A 27264-nucleotide genomic window follows, 5' to 3' on the forward strand; every position below is an offset into this window, starting at 1 on the left:
CTTTCTTTCTTTTTCTTTCTTTCTTTCTTTCCTCCCTCCCTCCCTCCCTCCCTCCCTCTCTTCCTTCCTTCCTTCCTTCCTTCCTTCCTTCCTTCCTTCCTTCCTTCCTTCCTTCCTTCCTTCCTTCCTTCCTTCCTTTTTTCCCCTTCTTCTCTTTCTGTTTCTCCTTCTCTCTTTTTTTCTCCTCTCTGACCCTCCTCTCCCTGTTTCTCCTCATTACCCCTCTTTCTATATCTCTCTCTGTTATGTGTATTTTCCAAAAGTAGCAGTATTTGATACCTGATCAGAAAAAGCCGTGGGGCACCTGGGTGGCTCAGTGGTTGAATGTCTGCCTTTGGCTCAGGGTGTGATCCTGGGTCCTGGGATCGAGTCCAGCATCAGGCTCCTCACAGGGAGCCTGCTTCTCCCTCTGCCTATGTCTCTGCCTCTCTCTCTGTGTCTCTCATGAATAAAGAAATAAAATATTAAAAAAAAAAGAAAGAAAAAGCCACGAAAGCCCTTTGTATAAAATACAATGGAAGTGCTACGACTCACACCCAGGGCTGCTAGACTGTAGACCCACTGCTCATGCCATGGGACCGGGTGAGCAGAGATTGACCACTGGCCGCCCAACTCTGAGGGAGTGGGCAGACAGGCAGACCCCTGTCCGCAGCTTTACCGGTGGCCTGGCCTCGGCCCACCTACAGCCCGCACCCCACGCTCTGCTTCTGTTGCAGTTTTTGGGGAGGTACGAGACAGTCATGTTCTATTGGCCTTCACTGCTGTGCCTGGCCTTCCTGCTGGGCCGCTTCCTGCACATGTTTGTCAAGTCTCTGAGGGTCCACCTGGGCTGGGAGCTGCCGATGGTGAGTACTGAGGGGGAGCCCCGTGTGTGTCCCCGCAGGTCTAGTCGGCACAACCGCCCTGTGAGGCAGGCGCTGGTTCTACTTCTCCATTCTACGGGAGGAAACGCGGACCCAGGGAGGGGAGTTGCATCGGCCGAGGTCACGCGGCTGGTCTGGAACAGAGCCAGAACTGGACCCAGAGAGCTCAGGGCTTGAGGCTCTCTCTTAACCGCTGTTCTCAATCCAAAAGAGCAACTTTACCCAAATTCCTGGCCTCTGTGACAATAGCCAGTTAAAGAGACCAAACCCTGACAAGAATTTGTGAGCCTAAGCATACACCCTTCTCTCGCCTCACAGGAAGAAAAGCCTTTCCTGGAAGCTCACCAGGCAGAGCACGTCAAACGGCTCCTGAGGAAGCCCCCCCTGCAGTAAGCCCCGGGGTGCCTCAGTCACCCCTCGGTGTTTGCACCAGCGCTGACGAGCCCTGACAGTGTGGCAGACCGTGAGATGACTGGAAGGGCGCATAGTAGTCAGGACGTTTGTTTGCTAAAGACAGACACTCAACTTGGACTAAATTAAAGAGAAAACAGAAATGCATGGCCTTCCATAACTAAAAGTCTAGAGGTGGTCAGCTCCGATGCAGATGGAGCCAGTGACTTCCTTGTTATCAGAATCAGGGCTAGTTGCCTCATTTTCTCTTAGCCTGTGTTAGCCTCATAGTGAGGTGGGCTTCCTCCCTGTGGTGGCCCCCAGAATCTCTAAGCTTATACCCTCCTGGTTTAAGATCCCAGAAAAAAAGAAATTTTTCTTTCTGATAATTCAAACCAAACCCCCATTGTGATTTATTGGATCAGTTGGAGCCCATGCCTTCCCCAAACCAATTACTATGGCAGGGTGATTAAGTGGATTGTTAAGCCTGTCACATATTCCACATTGGAACATAGGAAGTGGTTCAGCCTCACTTAACCGCAAGGACTGATGGGAGGGAGCAGGTTCCTAGAGAAAGACTGCTTTGCTGTTACTAATACAAGAAGACACAGCTCACGGCCAAGCAAAAGCACCTGGTCTTCAGTGACCGAAAATAAATGGTGCCACTGCCACCATGTATAAGAGGATGTACCCCAGAGGAGGGACGTGGCTAGTCCAAGGTCATACACTGATGAAGCTTGTACATTGGTTGGAACTACATTTGCTTACATGTAGCAGAAAACACAAAATAATGGTGGGACACGCAAGAGGGAGATTTCTTTTTCATGTGAAAGAATTTTGGAGGCAGGTAGTTCATACCGACCCTGAACTGCCCACCATGGAACTTTGCTGATCATTCTTATGATTTTCATCATGAAGGCTGTCCATGTCCAAGGTAGATGCTGGGTAGGCTCCAGCTTGGACTGGCCACCATGTCTGCATTTCAGACAGCAGGCAGGAAAAATGAAGGAAGGGCAATGGGGTCCCTCTCAGCTGTGTCAATTCCACTTCAGCACCTTCCCCAAAGCGCCACACCACACTGTGGTCACATCTGATTGGCCTGTGCTTAGTCTTGGTCACTCTTAGCTGTAAGAGAGTTCAGGAGTGATGATAGCTCTTTAGTTTGGTGAATTGCTCTACTGAGTAAAATTGAGTCTCTGTTCTTAAGAATAAGGGGAGAAAGAAAACTAGAATCCACCAGTGTTCTTTCTCCTCATTAGATTCTAAGATAAGCAGAGGCAATGAAGTTATTTTCAGAAGAATCAGGCATTTGTTTATCAACTACACCCTCTCTTTTCTTGTTATTTATTCATTCACAGGGAGTCTAAAAAGTCCTGGTTCCAAACCAGAATATATGAGTGGGACCCTTGCTTTCAGTTCCCAAGCAGAATGATTGGAACCATTGTGTTGGCTTTCATATGCCTGTACCTTGTAAGTATATCTGAACAAATTCTTTTCTTTTTTATAAGTGAGAATGGATGGTTTAGGGCAGGGGTGATTCTTTAAAAGCTGGGTCAAAGAACTTTTGACCATGTAAAGAACTCACAAGATGCCACTCCATTCTAACAGCAAGTAAAAATCTGAACAAATTGAAAAATCAACAGTTCTTCTTAGATCCATAAAAGAAGAGAAGTCATGGTACAAACTACTGCCCCTACAATTGGAGACAGGTAGATAAAAGAACCACAATGGAATGGAGCAAATCAATCCAGCAATGTATGAAAAGAATTATAAACCACAACCAAGTGGGATTTATCTCAGATATGCAAGCCTGGTAAATGTTAAAAAGTCACTTAATGTAATCAATCACATCACTGACCGAAAGAAGAAAAATCATATGATCATACCAATAGATGTAGAAGAAACATTTAAAAAAATCCAACACCAGGTCGTGAGAAAATTTTTCAGCAACCTAGGCATAGAGGGAAACTTTCTTAATCTGATAAAGAATATCAACAACAAATCTACAGCTAACATCATACTTTATCGTGAGAAATTAGAAGCTTTCCTACTAAGATCTGGAAGAAGGCAAGACTGTTCCCCTCACCACTCAACATTTACTTAGGAAATCCTAGCTAAGTAACAAGACAAAGGAAATAAAAGGAATACCAATTGGGAAGGGAGGAGCAAAAATGTCTTTGTTCACAGATAACAGGATTGTGTATGTGGAAAACGCAAAAGAATCAACAACAGCAACAAAAAACTCCAGAAGAGGCACCTGGCTGGTTCAGTCAGTAGAGCATGTGACTCTTGATCTTGGGGTTGTAAATTTAAGCCCCCGTTGGGTATAGAGATTACTTAAAGTCTTAAAAAAACTCAACTGGAACTAATAAGCAGCTACAGCAAGGTTGCAGGGTATAAGGTTAACATACTAAAAAGTCAGTTTTCCTGCATGTGGATGTTTGTAGCAGCTTTATACATTATTGCTAAAAATGGGAGTGACCGAGAGCCCTTCAGTGGGTGGATAAATAATCTTTGGTACATCCAGACAAGGGGATACACTACAAGGAAATGAACTATCAAGCCCTGAAAAGACATGGAAGAAACTTACATGCATAATAGTAAGTGAAAGATGCCAATTTGAGAAGGTCACATATTATGTTATTCCAACTGTGTGACATTTTGAAAGGCAAAATTATGGAGACAGTAAAAGATCAATTGTTACCATGGGTGGGGGAGGGGAGGGATGAATAGGAAAAGCACAGAAGATTTTTAGGGCAGTGAAAATACTTTGTATGATATTATTATGGTAGATACATGTCATTAGATGTTTGTCCAAATCCATAGAATGTGCAACACCAAGAGTGAACCCTCGTGTGAACTATGGAGCTTGGATGATAATCATGTTTCAGCATAGGTGCGTTATTTAAGTGTGTTTTCTCAACAAAAATTTTAAATGTTGGCATAATTCTGACTTTAATATATTTTTTTAAGATTTTATTTATCTATTTGTGAGAGACAGAGAGAGAGAGAGAGGCAGAGACACAGGCAGAGGGAGAAGCAGGCTCCATGCAGGGAGCCTGATGTGGGACTTGATCCGGGACCCTGGGATCACGCGCCAGGCCGAAGGCAGGCACTAAACCACTGAGCCACCCAGGGATCCCCCTGACTTTAATATTTTATTAAACACAGGATCAAAACACTTCATGTGGTCAGTTACCTGAGGTAACTTGTCTGAGTCAAAAGTGGGGTGAACATGGAGAGATAGAACTGGCAAGACCAAGTTGTCTTTTGTTGTTGTTGTTTTTAAAGATTTTATTGGGCAGCCCCGGTGGCGCAGCGGTTTGGTGCCGCCTGCAGCCTGGGGTGTGATCCTGGAGACCCGGGATCGAGTCCCACATCGGGCTCCCTGTGTGGAGCCTGCTTTTCCCTCTGCCTGTGTCTCTGCCTCTCTCTCTCTGTGTCTATGACTAAATAAATAAAATCTTTAAAAAAAAAAAAAAGATTTTATTTATTCATGAGAGATACAGAGAGAGAGAGAGAGAAGCAGAGACACAGGCAGAGGGAGAAGCAGGCTCCATGTAGGGAGCCCCATGTGGGACTCTATCCCCGGTCTCCAGGATCAGGCCCTGGGCTGAAAGTGGTGCTAAACCGCTGAGCCACCTGGGCTGCCCCCAAGTTATATTTTGGATGATACCTATATAAATTCATCCTGTGATTGAGTTTTAGATGAATGTATTAGGTAGGTAATGCTGAAGTACCACATAAACCCCTAAATTTCAGTGTTTTAGCACTATATGTATATTCGCCCATATAACAATGTTGAGTGGGTATTCATATTTGAGGGGGGCAGCAGTCCTCCGTGTGTTTTTCCATAACCCAGATTCTTCCACCATATGCCTTATGATCCCCAAGAACCCTCACCCTCTGCATCTAGTCAGCAGAAGGGGAAGGTATATGGAGAAATGCATGGGGCGGGGGGTGGCGGTTCAAAGACCTGTGTGGAATAGCACACATTCCTTCCACTCCTCTTCCACGGGCAAGAACCATGTCATGTGGCCACATCTAACTCAAGGGAGGCTGGGAAATGTAGTCCGGCTTTGTGCCCAAAGAATGAGAGAATGGGTTTTAATGGACAACTGGAATTTTCTGCAACATGACTTGGCGTTACTGTGTTCCTTAAGTCTTTCATGGTTATCTACTGTATGCCAAGCACCATGCTCAGACCCGGAAGAGAGAAGACAGCTGATTCAGAAGAGTCTTGGTCTGGGAGAGACCTGGTCTAAGAGATGGGGATACAATGTGGTATGAAGTACCTGCCATGTAAAGAGAGAAAAAAAAAAAAAAAAGATGAAAGTACTCTGAAAGTTTAGTGAATTATTCTAGTTTGAGAAGCTCCCTGAAGATGGTAACATTTGGCTGCACATTCAAAAACAGACAAAATTTGGTTGATGAAGTAAAATGGTAGTGGGAACTCTAGAAGTTTTGGTACGCTAGTAGGTGGCATGAAGGCATGATGCCAGGATGATGGGAGTGAGCACGTGTGACATGTTTACGGAAAACAGTACTTCCTATAATGTGGTTACTACCAAGATACTATATACAGGAAACAGTACTTCTGTAACTTGGTTACCACCAAGAAGGAGAGCAGATTCGGCTAGAGTTGTCCCCAAGATCGCTCCTTATTGACAGGCATTCATTTCACTTTGATGTAATAAATGTTGGAAGAGTTCCCTGAGCCCTTGTAGGACCTAGTCTTGTATGCTATAGGGTGAAGAAAAGAGTTTGGGGTGACTCCAAAGGAGTCATAATCCCACTCATCTTGGTACTGTTTAGAGTCTATTTCAGATGAGTTTTGTACTTCAAAGAGTTTTGACCTCAAAACCAAAGAAAGATCCATGTGTTATTCACCTAGTAGGCTGGACTCAGGTGAGACTTTGAAATGTTTGCTCTTTGTACCAGTTCATTGTCATTGAGTTCTGCATGTTCGTGTTTGTGAGAGACGAGCTGGATGTGTTTGAAGGGGAGCTGGAGTACTACATTGCCTCCATGAACCAGACGGGGACCCTGACCCCAGTCATCCTGCAGGTGAAAGAGCTGATGAGCGTCAGCAAAGGTAACACCGTCCTGCCACCTTTGCTGGGAAGGTGTGGGAAACTGAGAGATAGTGGCAGGTGCACACCTGGGATAATGATTGCTCTAGGATTGCTATTACCTGCACAAGGTGACTGGTTTTGGAGAAAAGTGGGTTACAACTGATAACATGCCTCTCTGGGTGATTAGAAGGCCAATGGGGTCAGGATCTAGGCCATTTTGTGAAAACCTGTTTGGAGCTGAGTTGAACAGGCCCTGAGAATTTTCCCATTTTACATAGCCCGTTTTGTTTTGATGCCAGTGGAAACAAACTGAAATCATCATATCTTTTTCACTTTGGAAAAAATAAAACAGCAAGTCTTGGCTTTTCTTTAGGATTACATGAAAAATTTATATATGTTGTTCAAATTTAATTTCTGCTTACTTCACACTGCTGTAACAAATTGCCATAGACCAGGTAGTAGAAACAGCAAACACTTATTTGCCAGTTCAGGAGACTGGAGAGTTCCAGGTGCCAGCAGACCTGGTGTCTGTTCAGAGCCCGCTTCCTGATTTCTCTTTGTATCCTCAATGCTAGAGAGTCGGGAGAGGAAGTAGGCTGGCTCCTGTCTCTTCTTCTAAGGGCAGTACTCCCAAAAGCCACATCTCTAAATACCATCATACTGGGGGTTAGGGGTTGGGTTTTTTTTTTTTAATATTTTATTTATTTATTTATTTATTTATTTATTTATTTATTTATTTATTTATTTATTTATGAAAGAGAGAGAGAGGCAGAGACACAGGCAGAGGGAAAAGCAGGCTCCTTGCAGGGAGCCCGACGTGGGACTCGATCTCTGGACCCCGGGATCATGCCCCGAGCCAAAGGCAGACGCTCAACTGCTGAGCCACCCAGGCGTCCCTGAGGTTAGGGTTTTGACATATGAATCTGTCCATAGTGGTCACTTTACCTTAAAATAGCAGCTTTCTTTGAAAACAATATTGTAATTCTATGTCCATTGCCTATGGAGGGAGGAGAGTTCTTCCCTCTTTCCTGCTGAGAAAGGCCCTGGACAAGATGTCAGGTAAGCTCTGTGTCATTACAAGTCATTATCCTCTTGGCCTTGACTTCCTTATCTTTAAATGGGAGCTTGAAACAGGGTGCTAAGTGGTTCCCAAAAGCCACTGACAATTAGTTAATGGCTATAAATTTCTAAATGTTCCTTAAGCCATGAAACAGGTGTTGCAAATGATATTTTTACTTAAGATTCATAATCTGGTGGAATATTGCAACCAGAAGGAAATAGATCTGTGAATTATTTGAGGGAAGTTCTCTTTCTTGCATGTGACATGGAAAGTTACTTTTACATGAGCGCTGGGGCAGGGACCACTTTTTTCCATACCACCATACTTTATTGTTGCCCTTGAACATTTGTATTCATCTTTTTATTTTTTATTTATTTATTTTTTGTATTCATCTTTTTAAAAATGATTTTATTATTTATTTGACACACACACACACACACACACACGCATACAGAGCAGCAGCATAGGGAGTGGCAGGGAGAAGGAGAAGACTCCCCGCTGAGCAGGGAGCCTGATGTGGGGCTCCATCCCAGAATCTTGGGATCAGGACCTGAGCCAAAGGCAGATGCTTAACCAACTGAGCCATCCAGGTGCTCCATTTGTATCCATCTTTTTTTTTTTTAATTTAAAGATTTTATTTATTTATTCATGAGAGACACAGAGAAAGACAGAGACATAGGCAGAGGGAGAAGCAGGCTCCCTACAGGAAGCCCAGTGAGGGACTTGATCCTAGGACCCTGAGGATCACAATCTGAGGGGAAGACAGGCGCTCAAGCACTGAGCCACCCAGGTGCCCTGTATCGATCTTTAATGCAGGTTAATGCTCAGAGCGATGAGTCCCTGAGTACACCATGCAGCACACGTGGTCTAATCTTTAAGTTTAGTCATACAATTTTTAAGTCATAGTTTTTTTAAAATTTCATTCCCCTTCCCCCCTCTTCTGGCAATTTTTTTTTTTTTCTGGCAAGTTTTTAATGACAACCTCAGGTACTTGCTCTGGGTGAACTGGAGTAAATATGTCACTATATTCCCTCATGTTGTACGCCCTCTTTCATGTATTTCTCACATGTTTAGTTAATTTGAGAATCAATGCATGAAAAGAAAGAAAATTTTCATAGAATGAAATTTTTTTTATTCTATCTTCATCTTTTTCAGCTTTAAAGCAGCTGTCCTCTGACCAAGAGAGACTTTTAAGCTGAAAATGCTTCATCTTTGGGTAGATAAAAGCATTAAATTAAAGGTGTGCATTGAGTCATGCCCTTGCTGCTGGCTGGAGCAAGTCTGCACTCATTCTGCTTGTGGCAAGACTCCTCCCATCCTTTCTTCAAGGATCCATGTGCCCCACAGGGGTGAGCTTATGGTGGTTTACCTGCACCCTTTGTGTTGGTTGAAATTTGGGATATAGCAATTGTGTAATCCTGGTGATGTTGGGGGAGAGACACATTTAAAACTTAAAAGAAATAGAGATCAGCTTTCTTTTTCTTTCTTTTTAAGACAACTTTTCAAAGATATAATTCACATACCTTGCAATTCATCCATTGAACTCCCAAGTACAATTCTGTGGTTTTAGTATATTCTCAACTATCACCATTGTGTGACCATCACCACCATCACATTTAGAACATGTCATCACCCTGTAAAGAAATCATGGCCATTTGTAATCACTCCCCATTTCCCTTCAACATTCTCAGCCCTAGATCACTACTCTTTTCTGACTCAATGATTTGGCTCTTCTGGACTTCTTACATAAATGGAATCACACGATATGTGGTCTTTTTTGATTGACTTCTCCCACATAGCAAATGTCTACAAAGTCCATCTATGTCATAGCATGTGACTGAACTCTGTTTTTTTTTTATTGCTGGAATTGATTCTGTTGTATGAATATATCACATTGTATTTATCCGTTCATCTGTTGATGGAAATCTGAGTTGTTTCAACTTTCTGGCTATTATGAGTAATCCTGCTATGAACATTCACCTCCAAATTTTTCACATATTCTCATATATCTTGGGTGTATATCTAGGAGTGGAATTCTGAATCATATGACAACTATGTTTAACCTCTCAGGGAATTGGCAGACTGTTTCCAAAAGCAGCTGCATCACTTTGTGTTCCCACCAGCAATGTATCAGGGGTCCGGTTTCTCCATATCTTTACCAACATGATATGTCTTTTTTTTTTTTTTGATAGCCATCTAGTAAGTGTGAAATGGCATTTTATTGTGGTTTTGATTTTCATTTCTAAGTGATATCTAGATGTTGAAAATCTTTTCATGTCTTTATTGGCCAATTGTACATCATCTGTGAGTAGTATCTTTGGAGATTCTTTGCCTATTTCTAAATTGAATTCTTGGGCAGCCCGGGTGGCTCAGCGGTTTAGCGCCGCTTTCAGCCCAGGGCCTGATCCTGGAGACCCATGGATCGAGTCCCATGTCAAGCTCCCTGCGTGGAGCCTGCTTCTCCCTCTCTGCCTGTGTCTCTGCCTCTCTCTCTCTCTCTGTGTGTGTCTCTCATGAATAAATAAAATAAAATAAAATAAAATAAAATAAAATAAAATAAATTGAATTCTTTATTGATTATTGAGCTATAAGAATCCCTTAAGAGATATAATTTCCAGGTATTTTCTCCCATTCTGTAGGTTGCTTTTTTACTTTTTTGATGGTGCCCTTTGAAACGTAGATGTTTTTAACTTTGATGGAGTTCAGTATATTCATTTTTCTTTTATACGTGTGTGTATCTAAGGAAATGTTGCCTAACGTGAGGTCACAAAAATTTATTCTATTTTCTTCTGAGACTTTTATAATTTTAGCTTTTACATTTGAACCTATAATCCACTTTGAGTTAATTTTTGTATATGCTGTGAGGTAAGATTCTAACTTCATTGTTTTGCATGTGAGTATCAGTGACCCAGTGCCGTTTGTTGAAAAGCATATTTTTTCTTCATTGAATTGTCTTTTTTATCCTTGTTGAAAATATTTGATGATGTGAGCTTACTTCTGAATTCTTATTACATTGATCCTACACATCTATCTATTCTTTTTTTTCTTATTATCAATCATGATTTTTTTTCGTTTTTTTAATAATAAATTTATTTTTTATTGGTGTTCAATTTGCCAACTTACAGAATAACACCCAGTGCTCATCCCGTCAAGAGCCCCCCTCAGTGCCCGTCACGCATTCACCCCCACCCCCAGCCCTCCTCCCTTTCCACCACCCCTAGTTCGTTTCCCAGAGTTAGGAGTCTTTATGTTCTGTCTCCCTTTCTGATATTTCCCACACACTTCTTCTCCCTTCCCTTATATTCTTATGGCAGTACCACACTATCTTCATTACTGTAGCTTCGTAGTAAATTTGAAATCAAGAGGTTGAGTCCTGCAATTTTCTTCTTCCTTTTCAAGATTGGCAATACCTATTCTGGATCCCTTCATTTTTATATGAATCTTAGGATTAGCTTGTCAATCTATGCAAAAATGGCATTGGAATTTTGATAGGTATTGGGTTGAATCTTTGGATCAATTTAGAGAATATTGCCATGTTAGCGAACATCCTATACATGAATATGGCATGTCTTTCCATTAATCTCCATCTTCTTTAATTTCTTTCAACAGTCTTTCATAGTTTTCAGTGTACAAGTGTATATTTCTTAAGTTTGTTCTTAAATATTTCTTTTTGATACTAATGCAAACGTAATTTTTTTCTTCATGTTCAGATTGTTCATTGCTAGCATACAGAAATACAGTTGATTTTCATATATTTGCCTTGTAACCTGCAACATTGCTGAACTCATTTGTTAATGAGTTTATTTCTTGGGACTTTTTAAACATAAGAACCCTGGTGAACAGAGATAGTTTTATTTCCTCCTTTACAGCCTGGCCGCATTTTCTTGCCTAATTTCCCCAACTAGACCCTCCAGTACACTGTTGGATAGAATTGGTGAGAGTGGATATTGATTTTCTTGTGTCCGAACGTGGGGGGAATGCAGTCAGTCTTTTCTTGTTTAGTATGATGTTAGTTGTGGATTTTTTGCAGATACTTTTTAATCAAGTTGAGGAAGTTCTCTTCTGTTTCTACACTATGGGGTGTTTTTAATTATGAAGAGGTGTTGGATTTTTAAGAAATGTTTCTTGTGGACCTACTAATAAACAGCTTGTCCAGAAGCTTTTATACCTACATATCATCTCCCTCGCCTGTTTCTCCATCCTTTTCTCACAAGCACACAGGATCACGTGAAAGCAAACCAGATACAGCATATTAAAAACTTGCCAAAAGAGGGTTGAAAGAATAGTCAAGACCTCTTGATTCGAGTTATCCTTGTATGTGGTTGCTCTTTACTGGGGGGGCAAATAGAAGTCAACTATTAATGGTTTTACGAGGACAGAAGGTAACTATGATGTGTATATTCCCTAATTTTCTCTTCCCATTACTCACTCTAGATGGAAAATATTAATACCAAAGGAGAGGCATGTGCAAGAAGTGAAGTATAGTGAGGGTGTGTGTGTCTGAAATGAAACAGAAATATAAACAAAACTTTATTTACACAAGAAATGTGGGTAAAAAAGAAAGAAAGTAAAATGTATTTACCCAGCCCTTTCTGATATGAGCATCTGCCTTTTTTTTTTTTTAAGATTTTATTTATTTATTCATGACAGATACACAGAGGGGAGAAAGAGAGGCAGAGACACAGGCAGAGGGAGAAGCAGGCTCCATGCAGGGAGCTCGACATGGGACTCGATCCTGGGTCTCCAGGATCTGGCCCTGGGCTGAAGGCGGAGCTAAACTTCTGAGCCACCCAGGCTGCCCGAGCATCTGCATTTTGAAAATAAATTTCTGACTCATCTTCTCAGGCCTGTCCTGTGACTTTTTCTATTTCAGGAGTCTGGCTGGTGACCATCTTGCCCGCCTCTTTCACATGCGTCAGCTATCTGTTCCACATATTGGCCTGTTACAGGTAGGAGGGCCCTGGGAGTCATTTGTGTGTCTTCAGCCAGAATTTTCTAAAAATTCCTGAGCAGTGACAGCAGTGCCCAAATTGGAACCAGAAATGTATATGTGGCCCAGGAACAGCCACATCTATTGGTAGTAGGACAGAAAACCCCAAACCAAAACACTGCTGATTTGAACTTCTACTATAAACTTGACATTGTGCTTAGACTCTTGATTTTAAGGGGCTTCTGGGTGGCATGGTTGGTTAAGCAGCCACCTCTTGGTTTCAGCTCAGGTCACAATCTCAGGGTCCTGGCATTGAGCCCTGCATCACATCTGGCTTCCCACTCAGAGGGGCATCTGCTTCTCTCCTTCTCCCTCTCCCTCTGCTCCTTCCCTAGTGAGCATGCTCTCTTTTTCTCTCTCAAATTAATCAATCAATCAATCAATCAATCAATCTTTAAAAAAGATAATCTTTTGATTTTCACCATAACCCTGAGAGGTAATTTTGTCTCTGTTTTTTCAGCTGAAAAGATTGAGACTCAACAAAATAACTCACCTAAGCCATTAGCAGCTGGCCATGTCTTCTGCCCTGAGAGGCCTTATTGCTTCTTGTACACTAAGCATCTCTTTTGAGTGTCAGACCTGCTCTGGTCTCCAGGACTAACCACACTGAGTTCCCAGCAGGTACATCTGGCTCAAGGGAGCATCAAAGGAGAGCAGGTCAAGGACACCAGGTGCATCAGTCTCTAGAAGAGCAGAGCAGGAGGAGGGGATGGCCTTCAATATGAAGTGAGCATTTCATGCAGATAGTTGAATTTTAGGTAACTGCCCTCTTCTCTCTCTCTATCTCCCTTTCCCTCTCCCTCCCCCCCCTCGTCTGTTCCTCCCTTGTCCCCCCTAAGTCTCTAGCTCACATGCAGTCACAGAAAGCCTAGGGCCAACTCCTACCCTTCCAAAGTATCCTGCCTCACATCCTTACTATCTGGCTGCCCAAGGATGGATCTTTTGCAGTAAGGACTCTCCTGGCACGAAGAGGCCCCAGCTCTCCATAACAGCCCTAGCTTGCTGCCTCTCTCTGCTTTCTTCTCCCCGGACCCCAGGGGTGGACCGGACACTGGCGCTCCCCCCTGCCCTGCCTCATGTGAGGATATCCCTACTCCTTCCTTCATTGGCCTGACAGTGCCTGGGAGATTATCAGTGAGACATTGGACCACAACCAGTCACAACCACCTTTTAGAGCTGGCTGCACTGACATGGATGGAGGGCACAGGGAAGAGAAGGTACCTGTAGCAGGGAAGCCTTATTCTTGCCCAGGCTGGCCCCTCCCTCCCATACCTGTCACTGAGGACTGATGATCCTTGCCCTGTTGGCTTTACAGGACCATGGGACAAAGGAAAGAGTGGATAAGAAAAACCTACAGCTGGACAGCACTAGTACTGTGCCAGTATTTTTATTTTTCTTAGAATTATTCCAACCTATATGCAGTCTCTTTTTATTTTTTTAAAGATTTTATTTATTTGTTCATGAGAGACACAGAAAGAGAGAGGTAGAGACATAGGCAGAGGGAAAAGCAGGCCCCCTGCAGGGAGCCCGAGCCGGGTCTCGATTCCAGGTCTCTAGGATCACCCCCTGAGCCAAAGGCAGATGCTCAACCACTGAGCCATCCAGGTATCCCTGCAGTCTCTTTTTAAAAAATGTTATAAAAATATTTAGTGTAAAATTTTTCTCTCAGTCAGACCCCAATTTGTTGCCTTAGTGCTAAACATTATTCATTTTCTGCGTCCTTCCAAAAATTTTCTGTACATCATGCAAATATATCTGTATGTTTGTATTCCTGGTGGCATACTCCACTCCAGTCCTGCTGAGCTGAAACATAATGAAAACCATAGATGCAATTTTGGATTTTCTAATAGACATTTGTAAAAAGTGAAAAAGGGGTGAAGATAATTTAATAATATATTTTAGTTAATCCAACATAGCCCCAAACCATCATTTCATCATGTAATAAGTATACAAACTATTTATGAGATATTCATATCCTTCATTTCATACTAAGTCTTCCCAATGTAGTGGTCATAAAATTGCAAAACATCCTGGAAAATGCTAGATATAGGATGTTAGGGAAAAAAGCAGCACACAGATGTGAACGTGGACCATGAACATAGCCATCACCAACCTAATCTTTACACAAGGGGCCAGGCCGAGACTAGCACAGGGGAAGGCATGTGGAGGCTTGCAGGGGTGCTGGGAGTATGAGGGGCTCTGGTACCTTTTTCAGTTTCCTTTATGTTGTTATAAGGTGGATTTATCATTAAAAATGGTTTTCCATTATTACCTGTTTTGAAATATTATTACATAAGTAATACATATTCATCACAGAAAAAAAGAAAATATAGCAAATTGAAGAAAATAAAAGCCACATATAGAGTCTCAATGATCACATTCAGTCATCATGAAGACTGGGTAACTACATATTATTTTTACAAAATATGTTAAGATTTTTAAATCATCAGGGAAATGCGTGGCCATGTTAAGACCACAATGAGGCATCACCTCACATCTGTTAGAATGGCTAGTATCCGAACCACAAGAAGTAACAAGCATTGGCAAGAATGTGGAGAAAAAGGAGTAAGCCCTGCTGGTGGGGATATATATTGGTGCAGCCACTGTGGGAAATGGTCTGGAGGTTCCTCAAAAAAAATAAAAATAAAAATAGAACTACCAGATGGTCTAGCAATTTCATTTCTGGGTATTGATCGGAGGAAAACAAAAAACACTATTTCGAAAAGATATTTGCACCCATCCATGTTTACTACCATGTTATTTACAATATTCAAGATATGGAAACAACTTAAGTGTCCATTGAGGGATGAATAGGCTAAAGGATGTCACACACACACACACACACACACACACACACACACACAGAGTGGAATACTATTCAGACATAAAAATGAATGAAATCTTGCCTTTTGCAGAACATGGATGGACCTTAAAAGGCATTATACTTCATGAAGAAAATTAGACAGAGAAAGACAAATACTGTATGATCTTACTTACATGTGGAATCTAAAAAAATAAAAAAAAACAAGCTCACAGGTAAAAAGAACAGATTTGAGGTTGTGAGAGGTGGAGGTGGCAGGTGGGTGTAGGTGAAGGAAGCCAAAAGGTATAAGCTTCCAGTTATAAAATAAATGTCATGGGATGTCATATTCAGCATGGTGACTATAGATAATAGTACTGTACCACATATTTGAAAGTTACTGATGTAGCTCTTAACAGCTCCCCTCACAAGAAAAACAAACTTGTAACTATGCGAGGTGATGGATGGTAAGTAGACTCATTGTGGTGACCATTTTGCAATATACACAAATATAAAATCATTATGTTGTACATCTGAAACTTTATGTATTATATCAACTATATCTCAATTTAAAAAGTGCTTTAAAATATTTTTAAGACTCATGAGAACTGTCTCACGAGCTGTGGTCAATACAGGGAAGCCGAGCTGGCCACCATCTCCTTCCACAGGCTTTTCTGTTTACATCTGTTGAGTCCTAAGTACATAAGGAGCCATGGTTATGAACAACACTAATTTCCTACTTTTTCTCTAGAAAGCACATGAAGAGGTTGTGGGCAGGAAATAAACACTTTCTTCCTTCGAAGTTCCATAATCCTTCCTCAGCAGAGAGTGTGGTAAGTCCTCAGAGGCCTCTCTCTGCTCTGAAACTAAGTGATCGGCCGAGTCCTGCTCTCCTGCCTCTGGGACAGGAGCAGCATCCTGGGGTAGGGAGAGCCCTGGACTGGGAGTCCAGAGGCCTCATTTCTAGTCTGTTCTGCTGATGGGTGACTCAGGATAGTCACTGTCCCCATCTGGCCCTTGGTTTCCTCATCTGTAAAATGAAGACCATCATGACACCTGAACCTCAGATGAGGCAGGGATGTGGGACCCGTGTGTTACAGGTGATCAGTGTTTTCTTCCTTCTGAAACCCCTTTTTCTTTTTAAATCTCAGGTGGCCATTGCAAGATACTCTGGCTGGCAAATAGCCTATATTCTGTGGGGTAAGTGCCATCATGTGACCTATTCAACTCAGCACCCATTCCACAGGCACCTGCAGAGTCCTGGCTGCGTGTAGTAAGAAGAGAGGTGAGGAAGAAGCAGCCCTTGTTCTTCCTCCTTTTGGAATGAGAGAGAATCCCACTCTCACATAGCTATCATTACCTCCTGCCCTAAGTCCATGGGCTGGAAATGCTAAAGGCAGTGGTGATATAGAGAAGGAGGTGACTCTCCATATCCAGGACAGGACACAAATGCTTTCTAGTGGACTTGACATTTGAATGGTATCTGGCAGGAGGTGCAGAGAAGGTCAGCAGGAAGACAGCAATGCCAAGCAGAAGAAACAGCATAAATGAAAATGCCAGACCTTTGGTGGGAAGAGGTTAGAGGGGGAACTTCAGGGAGGGGCATGTATGACAGGTCAAAAAGGGCCTCGAATGACCGTGGGTTCCTTTGGCCCACAGGCTACCTCATCATCCACGTGGTACAGAGCCTATGCGGCATGCTGATCATGTACGGCCTGGTGTTGCCTATCATCCACAACCAGGGCCTGGAGATGCTCCAAGGACTGGGCATTGGGACGTAAGTGCTGGGTGGGTTCCCTGTCAACTCCCAGGGCCTAGGAGTTGGTGGACCCTTGAAGCTCCTGTTCAGATTGATCCTTCCCTGTTGGGTTCTCACCAATTCCTGGACCCTTGCTCTCAACTCTGACCCAAGGATGGGCCAGACTAGCAACTCATCACAATGGGCACCATACAGTCGACACTGTTCACTGGGGCACTCACAATTGTGTCGGGGGGTGGATAGGCATATGTCCATTTTATAGCTGGGAAGATTGAAGTTCAGGGAGGTGACCTGAGAGTCACAGCAGTGTAGTGGAAGGAGAGAGGGAATCTGAGCTTAGGTTCTAGATCAGCTGTGTGACCTTGGGTAAATTGCTTCTCTGAGCCTCAGTTTACCCAGATAGAAGATAAAAGTGAAGGCTGACTTTTCAGTAAAAGACAGAATTACTGAGAATTCACTATGCATCTTTTTTTTTTTTTTTTGCATCTTTTCTCTTAAGAACCCTTTGAAGGTTAGATCTCATGTTAACACCCATTTTTCAGACAAAGAAACAGAGGCACAGAAGGCTAACTAATTTGTCCAAGGAGGGGAAGAGGCAGGGTTGGGAGCTAGCAATCTGAAGCCAAGGCCCCACTTAACTGCCATCCCACACTGCTGCTCAGGGAATGCAAATACAGGATGTGGCCCTCTCTGGGAACTCCCTGATCTGAGCTTCTTGGTTCCATTCTCCTCTAGAGCCACGTGGGAGGCTGGGCAGAGCCTGTCCATCCATTCTCAGGGCCTTCATGAACTCTTTAAAAAAACTCCATGCTTTTCTTTGATTTCCATGCTGTTAAACATGCATCTCAGCTGCCACTCGTGGACAAAAGGACTTAATTAAATCCTGGAGTTCTGGTCTGGAGCCAAGACCTGACTGTGTGGCTTTGAGAAAGTCATCTCCCCTTCATGAGCCTCAATTATTTCCTCCTCCTCCTCCTCCTCCTCCTCCTCCTCCTCCTCCTCCTCCTTCTTTCTTTCTTTCTTTCTTTCTTCTTCTTCTTCTTCTTCTTCTTCTTCTTCTTCTTCTTCTTCTTCTTCTTTCTTCTTCTTCTTCTTCTTCTTCTTCTTCTTCTTCTTCTTCTTCTTCTTCTTCTTTTCTTCTTCCTCCTCCTCCTCCTCTTCCTCCTCCTCCTCTTCTTTCTTTCTTTCTTTCTTTCTTTCTTTCTTTCTTTCTTTCTTTCTTTCTTTCTTTCCTTTCTTTCTTTCTTTCTTTCTTTCTTTCTTTCTTCCTTCTTTCTCTTTCTTCTTCTTCTTCTTCTTTGATTTTATTTATTTATTAAAGAGAGAGAGAGAGTGCACAAGCAAGGGGGAAGGGCAGAGGGAGAAAGAGAAACAGACTTCCCACTGAACAGGGAGCCCAATGTGGAACTCCATCCCAGGACCCTGGGATCATGACCTGAGCCAAAGGCAAATGGTTAACCAACTGAGCCACCCAGGCACCCAAGCCTCAATTTTCTCAACAATAAGTGGGAAAATACTTTGGAGGCCTACAGCACAGACCTGAGCTACTTTTGTTCCCAGTGGACTGTCCCATCTCTGTCCTATCACTGGCCATTGGAACAGTGCTTGGACAAGGCCACCTGAGGACGGTCTTTGCCCTGTGTTGCAGCCTCACCATATCCATCGTCTTGGGTATCATGATCCTGCAGGTGTGGATCGCCTCCAGCTTCTTCCTGCAGCCAAAGATGAGTGCGGCTGACAAGCAGAAGCCCTTGGCACTCGACAACCGGTGAGGGCAAAGGAAGGAATGGGGATTGGAGGCTTTGGCTTCAGCAGTCTCTAGTTCCTTCCTCTTCACCTTTGGCAGAATCCTGGGTGGTCTGTACCCTCTCTGACAGGGTGAGGGGCCATGCTTTGAGAGTGGGCTCTGAAACCCAACTCCTGGGTCCAAATCCTGGCTGCACCCCTTATGAGCTATGGGATCCTAGGTGACCATTCCAAACACTCATCAAGTGCAATTTGCTCCTTTTACAAATAATTGTGCACCTCAAAGAGGTATCCTGATAATAAAATGTGTTTAAGTATGAACTTAGAACAACAGTGCCTGGCCCATGGGGACCCTTTGTGATTCACTCATGCAAAGTCCAGGCACTAAGGATACAGAGATATCCCCATATGACCCTCTTGAGGAAGCTCTTGGGCCACAGGAGCCAGTAGACACAGATGTGGTGACAGTAGACTCCAGAGGGGGTGAAAGCCTCACAAGAGTGACCCGGGTACTGGAGAAAGAGAGGCAGGAATGGTTCATTCAGCTGCACATGGAATGTTGGAGCTGTAGTCCATAGGGTGGTGGGGTTCCTACAGGTGGCTCTGAGGAGAGGGTGTGGCTGGCAGCCCTCACTCTGCAGATGCAGGCAGGCAGCCTCAAAGGGCAAGGCAGATGGAGAGAACAGTGATATTCCAATATGGTGACCATGCACTGGCCTTGGATGGAGAGGGGCAGAGAGAGTGCACAAAGGGATGACCCCAAAAATGGCCCCTCTCAGAAGTGGCCCAGAAAACCAGGGTGCTGAGTCCAGGCTTCATCCCCTAGGCAACAGGAAACCACATGATCCAGTGGTCATTCAGGAAATTCCATTTGGAGGACTTGGAGCAGTTCCAGCTGGGGCAGGTCATTATTACTACAGACGGTGGGAGAGCCACAACCTCTGCTGTAACCACGATGTCAGCTACGGCCACATGAGATTTCTTTCTTGTACAGGAAACCTCAAAACCCAAAGAGCCCATGAAATATGACAGCCACTACTGACATTGACCCTGCAATGGGCTCAGTGCCTTCTATGATGTACTGGGCCAGTGCCCATACCAGTGCTGTGTGGCAGGGACAATCAAGATCACATAGCTAGGAGATGGGAGCTGCAGGATTTGACCATAGGCCTGGGGCCCTGAGCCAGCCTGCCTAGCCACCTCCTCATACCGAAAGGGTACAGCCTCTCTGTCTCCTTCTGTTTGCAGGAGAGTGTTCCATAACTTCAACTACTTTCTGTTCTTCTACAACGTGCTGCTGGGACTGGGCGCCTGCCTCTCCAGGCTGCTCATCAGCTGCATCCTGGGCACGTGGCTGATCGCGCGTATCGACAGGACCATCATGCAGAATGGCTATGAGGGGGCAGACATGGGTAAGTGGCTGGTCCCCCAGTGGCCGCTCATTGAGTCAGGGTGAGGCGCGGGGGGTGGGGGGCTACTGGTCTTGCAGCTTTATGGAAGCTGCCTGCAGGTTGGGTACCAGAGGCCTGGCCTTCACACTCTTCATTCTGCTCAGAGCTCTGCTTCTCATGGAAGTTGTAACACTGAGCAGAAAAAAACATTCGGCCTAATGGTCAAAAGAGAATTCAGGCTAGTAAATGGCTGCGTATTTGAAGGCCTCTGAGGTATCATGGAGAGCAGCAAGAAGTACCAGAATTCCATCTCAACAGTTAGAAAGTAATTGTTTTATGAATGCACAGCTCTGAAAATTTTGAGAAAGAACATATCTCAGAATTACTGGTGTCATTAGTTGGAAATTTAGTTAAGAAAATGGTCTGTTCAGTTGAAAGACTCCAAAATCAAGCCACTTCTACAGAGCAAAAAATCATTTTTGTTTTATATCTGACCTGTGTCCATTCATTCACTCATCCATTGTGTGACTGGAAGCCTCTGCGTATCGGCCACGGCACTCCTCCTGATTTCAGCCGCAAGCTCCCCATAAAATGGATAGATTAGAATGCTATCATAAGAACCCTTAAGAGCTTAAGAGCTCTTTATACCTAATTTTCTAGATTCTCAGTGAAAACATGGGCACCGTTTAGGAACAAGGTGACACTGCAATTCTGTTATCGAAAGCACAGGTGTCGAGCATCCTGGGACACAGGGCATACTGCACGGCCTGACTCGCCTTCTGCATTTCAGGATTCAATGCCTGGATCGGCATGCTCTATGTGGATCATTATCATACCAACCCTGTGCTCGTCAGCTTTTGTAACATCCTGATCATAGGGCACAGGGAGAGGAGGCTGCAGCGAGCCATCAAATACTGGTACCTAAATCAGTCAGCAGGTAAGGCTCCTGTTCGAACCTATGCTGGGGCTGGATGGTAGGAAACAAGTACCCTAAGGTTTCTCTGGGATCCCGGAGATGTCCCAGCTTCCCCCTTCCCTGCCTACCTTCCTCCATACTCCATGCCCTGGGGAACCTTCTACCTAGGAGAACAGGATGCACAGCTTGCAGCCACCCTGAGGCCTAGTGTTTCCGTCCTTCTAAGTGGATTCTTGTTCCCAGAAATGAGCTCTAGTTCTGCTGAGTCCTCCAGTCCATTTGTTTGAGATCCCACCTATATCCCAGACTTCAGGCCAGATGCCCTCCAAGATGGGGCTCAGTTCTGCTGGTCACCATCCCCTGCCCCTTCAAGGGTCTCTACTGTCTACTCCACCCCTCCCATCCCTATTACTCTGCTCTGCCTCCTGCTGGGAAACCCACCAATTGTCTCGTGAGTATTAGTCTGGACTATGTTCCTCACTGTTCCCAACTGCAGATATCCAGTTCTGGGACAAACTCACAACCCTCCAGCCATCTTCACGTCTTGGTCCTGCTCCTTCTCTGGTACCTCACACCTAACAGTCAGCTTCCCCTAGAGCTTCTGAGAAGGACAGAGACAAGCTGACCCATCTCCCAAGTCTGTCTGCTGTGGTTCACTCCTAGGTCCCCGAATCTCAACCAGGTCCAGGACGCGGTGGCTCCTGCTGCAGACCCTAGTCAACAACCCCAGACTAGTCATGCTCAGAAAATCAAGACCAGGTCACGGCTCTCGGGAGTTTACCCAGATTCTGTTGACATGCTGACGGTAACCTCCAGCATTGCTGCAAGGCCATTCCAGGATGACTGCCCCACGACAAGGCCCAGGCTACCCAGCCTCTGTCCCCTGCAATGTTGATGGGATGCAGTCACTGTCCACTGTCCACAGCACCGGACACTCATGGGATGGCACCGGGGCTGAATTGAACCATGAAGTCTCAGGTCTAATAATCCACTCCCTTAGTAAAAAGATCGAGAACTAAAGAGAATTTCTGTTGAACAATCTTTTCTCAATAATGGTTTCCCTTATCTATGGTTAGGAGGCAGTGTTGGGGAGTTCTATGTGGGCAAGCAGCTTAGACCACAGGATAGAACTTTGTATCACTGAAGAAGTTGGTAAAATGTCTACACCAGGAGAGCTTAACTGTTTGACACAGTTTTTCTCTGGAAGAAAATATGGCCTTAATCCAACAGCATTCTCACTGCTTCCCCCCTCCCAGGCCTTCTGGTGATAGGAGAGAAGGAACTCCATGTCCCCAGCCTCTGATCTGATAGGGTCAGCAGGCACACAGTAGGCTGTCCCTATCATGGCCACTGGGATGAGGAACAGATCAGAACTGATCTGGCCTTGGTCACAAAATAGATCTACAGATCTGACAAGGAGGGGCTCCCCTGGGAAAGCTGCCTATCTGCGGAGGCAGAGATGTGAGTGGGCTGGCATTTTAGTTGGGGGCAAAGGTGTGGGAGCAGGAGAGCCCCAGGCATGTTTGAGGAGTGGAGGCCTCTGGTATTCGCAGCGCAGGGCATCGGGGCCTGGTTAGACCACCTGGGGAGGCCCAGATGCCAGGCTGGGAAGCCTGGACATTTCTCTTTGTACAGCAGGCCCAGTACTGTACCCTGAGTCTTTGCACCCATGCATAATGTCTCTGATGGCTCAGGACTCATGCAGAGTGACCAAGGCCATCATGAAGCCTATGCAAATGCCAAGAGGACCTACCAACAGGGCGAGGGAGGTCCCCATCCATCTCACCAGTCCCAGAGCCATTGAAATCCAGTAATCATTACTGAGCACTTACTGTAAACTTAGTCCTGTTGCTAGATGTGTTTGCCAGACTTCTTTTAATTTAACCTTCACAAGCTCTAAACTCTGTCATTCTGCTTTAGAAACTGAGACAACTGGGGTGAGATTGTTGGGATCCCTCACCACCACTTTTAGCTATGTGACGCCGACTATATGACTTTGCCTTTCTGTGCTGCTTTTTCCTTACGAATACACAGGGCAATGCTTGTAACACTCCAAATTATTTTGAGGATAAAATGAGTTAATACCCACAGACACTCCTTTTTTTTTTTTTTGTAGTGATCTTTATTTCTTTTTTTTTGTATATTTTTTATTGGAGTTTGATTTGCCAGCATATAGCACAACACCCAGTGCTCATCCCGTCAAGTGCCCCCCTCAGTGCCCATCGCCCAGTCACCCCATCCCCCCGCTCACCTTCCTATCCACTACCCCTTGTCCGTTTCCCAGAGTTAGGAGTCTCTCATGTTCCCCACAGACACTCCTAAGCTAGTTCCTGCTACATCCTACACTCAATAAATATCGGTTATTGTTATTTGCAATGTTAATACTTCGTGGTGATGTGATTAATGTCTGTTTACCTCTTACGACGCTCTCAGCTGGGAGAAAAGAGTCTCCCCTGAGGTAGTTGCTACCCAAAGTACTGTGAGTTTTCCTCAGGACCTCTGCCCACCAGCCTTACTTGCTTCTAGACCTACTAGTAGACTTAGCCCCAGAAGTCATCTTGGCCAGCAAGGGAGAGTATGGGGGTCTGCCCATGGCCAAGCATATGGACCCTAAGCCTGGCAATTCAGAAGTCATTTGTGATCTATCAGGTGCCAACCAGGGAAGAGTGGCTTCTATATACCTGACAGGCTGGAGCCTCTAGGGAATGTCTTAAAAAGAATGATATAAGGAGGTGCAGAAATGCTGGAAATCCTAATGCATAGGTAGTGCAAATGTTTATGGAATGAGGCTCAGCTTTTGGCTTGAAAGGGACCTCACAAATCTTTGCCCTAGACATGATGCAAGCGGGGAAAGGAGCATGGAGGTCATGGGCAAAGCTCCCAGGAGGATTCTAATGTAAGTCAGGAGGAAACACGGAATCCCTAGGTGGGGGGACTGAGACTGAAAAGTCCCAAGACTTAGTCCACTTGTGAATTATCTTCCTCTGGTCTTGTCCTTTCCACGTGCAAGGTTTGATTTCTTCACGTTTTTTCCTCTACTTCGTGCTGATGCAACTCCAGAGACCGACCTAGAAGACAAGTTCGTAAGGTTTGGCCAAGGGACGGCTCAATGGTTAAACCTGGATGGCTCAGTGGTTAAACCTAAGGTTTGGCCAAAAGAAACCTCAACAAGAGAAGCAGAAGATGTTTCCTCTTCCTTTAAAGCTGTGGAAAGCCCCCCGGGGTGGGGGGGCAGGCAGAGCGGGCCTGGAGAGTGTTATTTGTAGCCACTCAGATTTCCCTCGTTGCTATGCCTGTGAACTCTGAACCCCAGGAGCTCTGAGGGGCTGTCTCTGCTCCTGGCCCAGGTTGGTGATAGGCCATGTCCTCTGAGGAAGGAGGGCTTGGGGGGTCTCCTCCACTAGTGAGGGAGGGGCCCGGCCTGCTTCCTTTCTCCCGCATACAATAAGCTGGTGACCCTGCAGGATTTCTTGGTTCAAGAAGGATGTGAAAGTCTGTATCTCATTTAAATTAGCATTGGAAGTGAAAGAACTAAACCTTAATTCTCAGGCTGTTAAAAAAAAAAAAAAAAGGATTTTAATATATTAGTATTCAAACCCAGCGTTTACTATTTGCAACAAATAGATGTACCACAGTAGGTAAACAGGCTTTGGGGAAGAGCAAGCAGGGTCACCTTCTCTTATCTTGGCCTTCAGAGGAGTCAGAAAAGGCTCAATGTTCTCCTGCACCTCAGACGGGGTAGCTGACCCGGTGCACTCTGAGGTCCCGGCTGCTGGGGAACTCGGGAGTGTGGTCTGCCTCTGGGCTCTGCTGGGGACTTGGTGGCTGGCTAGAAGAGAGGGGTTACCTTGGGGGGCCTCCCCCAGGGTCATGGCCCACCCTGCCCACCCTGCCCTCATGGCACTGTGCTCCAAACACTGTGCTGAGTGCTTGGTCAGTCAACAGTACCCCATTTGTCCCTGCCACATGAGTGATCAATTAGCATCACCTACTTCACAGACGAGGAAGCCGAGTCCAGAAACCTAGGATGAATCGCCCCAGGCACAGGACCGGTCAGTAGTGGAGCTGGGATCTCACTGCCCATTAACCACGTCTCATCTGAAGTTTTACCTTCAGCCCCCAGGGTCCAGCTACTGTCAAGCCTGGATGCTCCCTCAGGCCTGAGCTTATTGGTAGCCAGTTTTTTTTAGCCTTGAGTGTTCTGCTGGCCAAAGAGGACTGGAGTTGCCCTGGCAGGACAAGCTATAGCTATGGGACAGAGTGGCACCGATGAGGCTACCAGGAGCCACATGTCAGGTGTCCCTCCTGGTGCCTGCTCAGCAGCTGGAGTCCAGGTGCCCCAGCGCTCACCATGCAATAAGGTCTGGGCTCAGCAGGGGAGTCATGGCCAAAGGCTCTCTGGAACCAGCCACCAGGGACAGTCTGTACCCACTATTGCTCAACTCCCGCCTGGTCTCACCTCTAATCTCCCTGAATGGCTCCATATCCTGGAACCCAGCCTCAAACTGCTCCCTGGGCTCAAGGTCATAATGATTTGCAGCCCTATGGAGCAGCTGGATCTTCCTCATTACTTGGTATTCCTGGGGTCAGAGGGAAGGACAGATGAAGACAGGGCATGGGTAGGGGGTGCTATAGGGGCATTGTGGGGGTGAGGAGAGAGGCAGGGGGGCAGTCTTGGGTCTTCTTTGTACACTGGAAACGCTCTAATTCTATCCAGGTCCTACCTATTTTCAGAGATGAGTGTAAATAGTCCCTCCTTAGGAAGTTGGACATACCCCACCCACCAAATTGATGGGTCTCCCACTTCTCTGTTATCAAACTCCCAGGGAGTGTCCTGCTTCCTCCACCCCCTGGCATGCTCCCCCCTCAGTGAGTGCCACAGATGTTCACCTTTTTTCCTTTTCTGGAGGATGGTCGGAGTCCCCTGGGAGGCAAACAGCCAAGGCCCATTAGAAAGAGCCCCTAGGGCCACCTGGGTGGCGCAATGGTTGAGTGTCTGCCTTCAGCTTAAGTTGTGATCTCAGGGTCCTGGGATCAAGTCCCACATTGGGCTCCCGCAGGGAGCCTGCTTCTCCCTCTGCCTGTGTCTCTGCCTCTCTCTGTGTGTGTCACTTGTGAATAAATAAATAAAATCTTAAGAGATAGAAAGAAAGAAGAAAGGGAAGAGAAAAGGAGGAAAGGAAAGGAGGAGGAAAAGAAAGGAAAGGAAAGGACAGGATCAGGACAGGACCAGGACAGGAAATGACAGGACAGGACAGGAAAGGATAAGACAGGACAGGAAAGGAAAGGAAATGACAGGACAGGACAGAAAAGGACAAGAAAGGACAGGAGAGGACAGGACAAGGCAGGACAGGAAAGGAGAAGGAAAATAAATAAATAAATAAATAAATAAATAAATAAATAAATAAATAAATATTAAAAAAAAAAAAAAAAGGAAAGGAGAAGGAGAAGGAGCCCCCATCCCAGAACTAGAGTCCCTTCCCATACCCCGTTCTCATGTTGCAGGGCCGCCGAGGCCCTCCAGGGGGCGGGGCTTGCACAGAAAACAGGACTGGGACCTAGGCCAGGCTCTGGTTCCAGAGACACAAGGACAGAAGAGCAGAAACTCTGGGACAGGCTAGCACAACCCACTCTGACGACAGATGGGAGACTAAGGCCTCAGGCAGAAGTGACTGCCCAGCCGCTGTGTGTTGCCCGACTGGGAGGAACCCCACATATCTCTCCCCTCCATGTGCACCTCCTGAAGGGGAGGCCGGGTCCCCCTCCTGCAGCTCTGCAGCTTCCCCAGCCCGGGGAACCAGGACGTGCCTCCCTTCGGCCATCCCCAAGAGGAGCATGACACTCCCGCTGGGGAGAGGTGTGCCAGGGGCGGTGCCTCAGGACACAGCAGGGGCCCCCATCCTGGCCCTGCTGTCCACACCCCCTCCCCAGGTTCTCTCAGCTGCAGATAATCTTGCATTGCTGGGTACAGTGTCCCCAGGTCAGTGAGAAACGTGCCAAGGAAGAACACACCCTGTGACATCAGGTCGTGGGTGGGGATGAGCTCTGGCTCTCGGGTGCCCCCAGGGACCCTCCCCTGAAGACCCCTCCCCCTCAGCCTCCACCACAGGATTCCCACGTCCAGCACCCTCAGTCCTCCCATCACCCTCCAAGAACAGCAGACTCCTGCTAGTCACCTCCCAGGGCCTGCTTTTGGCAATCACAGGGGACGTGGTGCCAGGTCCTGGTGTCACTTCTAATGGGGAGTTTCTGGTGCTGTAGCAACAGGAGGCAG

The 27264-nt window shown here is 45.5% G+C and overlaps 1 protein-coding gene across 1 annotated transcript in view; it reads left to right on the top strand.

Annotated features, from left to right (window-relative positions):
* The window catches only part of LOC140641718 (stimulated by retinoic acid gene 6 protein-like), a 49226-nt gene extending 27211 nt beyond the window's left edge, over positions 1-22015 (top strand). The window contains exons 7-18 of the mRNA XM_072842026.1: positions 717-845; positions 1182-1252; positions 2612-2723; positions 6195-6348; positions 12262-12337; positions 15930-16011; positions 16330-16378; positions 16838-16955; positions 18586-18705; positions 19932-20095; positions 20865-21011; positions 21654-22015. Coding sequence (XP_072698127.1) covers positions 717-845; positions 1182-1252; positions 2612-2723; positions 6195-6348; positions 12262-12337; positions 15930-16011; positions 16330-16378; positions 16838-16955; positions 18586-18705; positions 19932-20095; positions 20865-21011; positions 21654-21793 — 1362 coding nt within the window. The 3' untranslated portion in view covers positions 21794-22015. The remainder of the gene's footprint in view (positions 1-716; positions 846-1181; positions 1253-2611; positions 2724-6194; positions 6349-12261; positions 12338-15929; positions 16012-16329; positions 16379-16837; positions 16956-18585; positions 18706-19931; positions 20096-20864; positions 21012-21653) is intronic.
* The last annotated feature ends 5249 nt before the right edge of the window (positions 22016-27264 follow it).

This window comes from Canis lupus, chromosome 10, assembly GCF_048164855.1.
Source record: "Canis lupus baileyi chromosome 10, mCanLup2.hap1, whole genome shotgun sequence".
Taxonomy (NCBI): domain Eukaryota; kingdom Metazoa; phylum Chordata; class Mammalia; order Carnivora; family Canidae; genus Canis; species Canis lupus.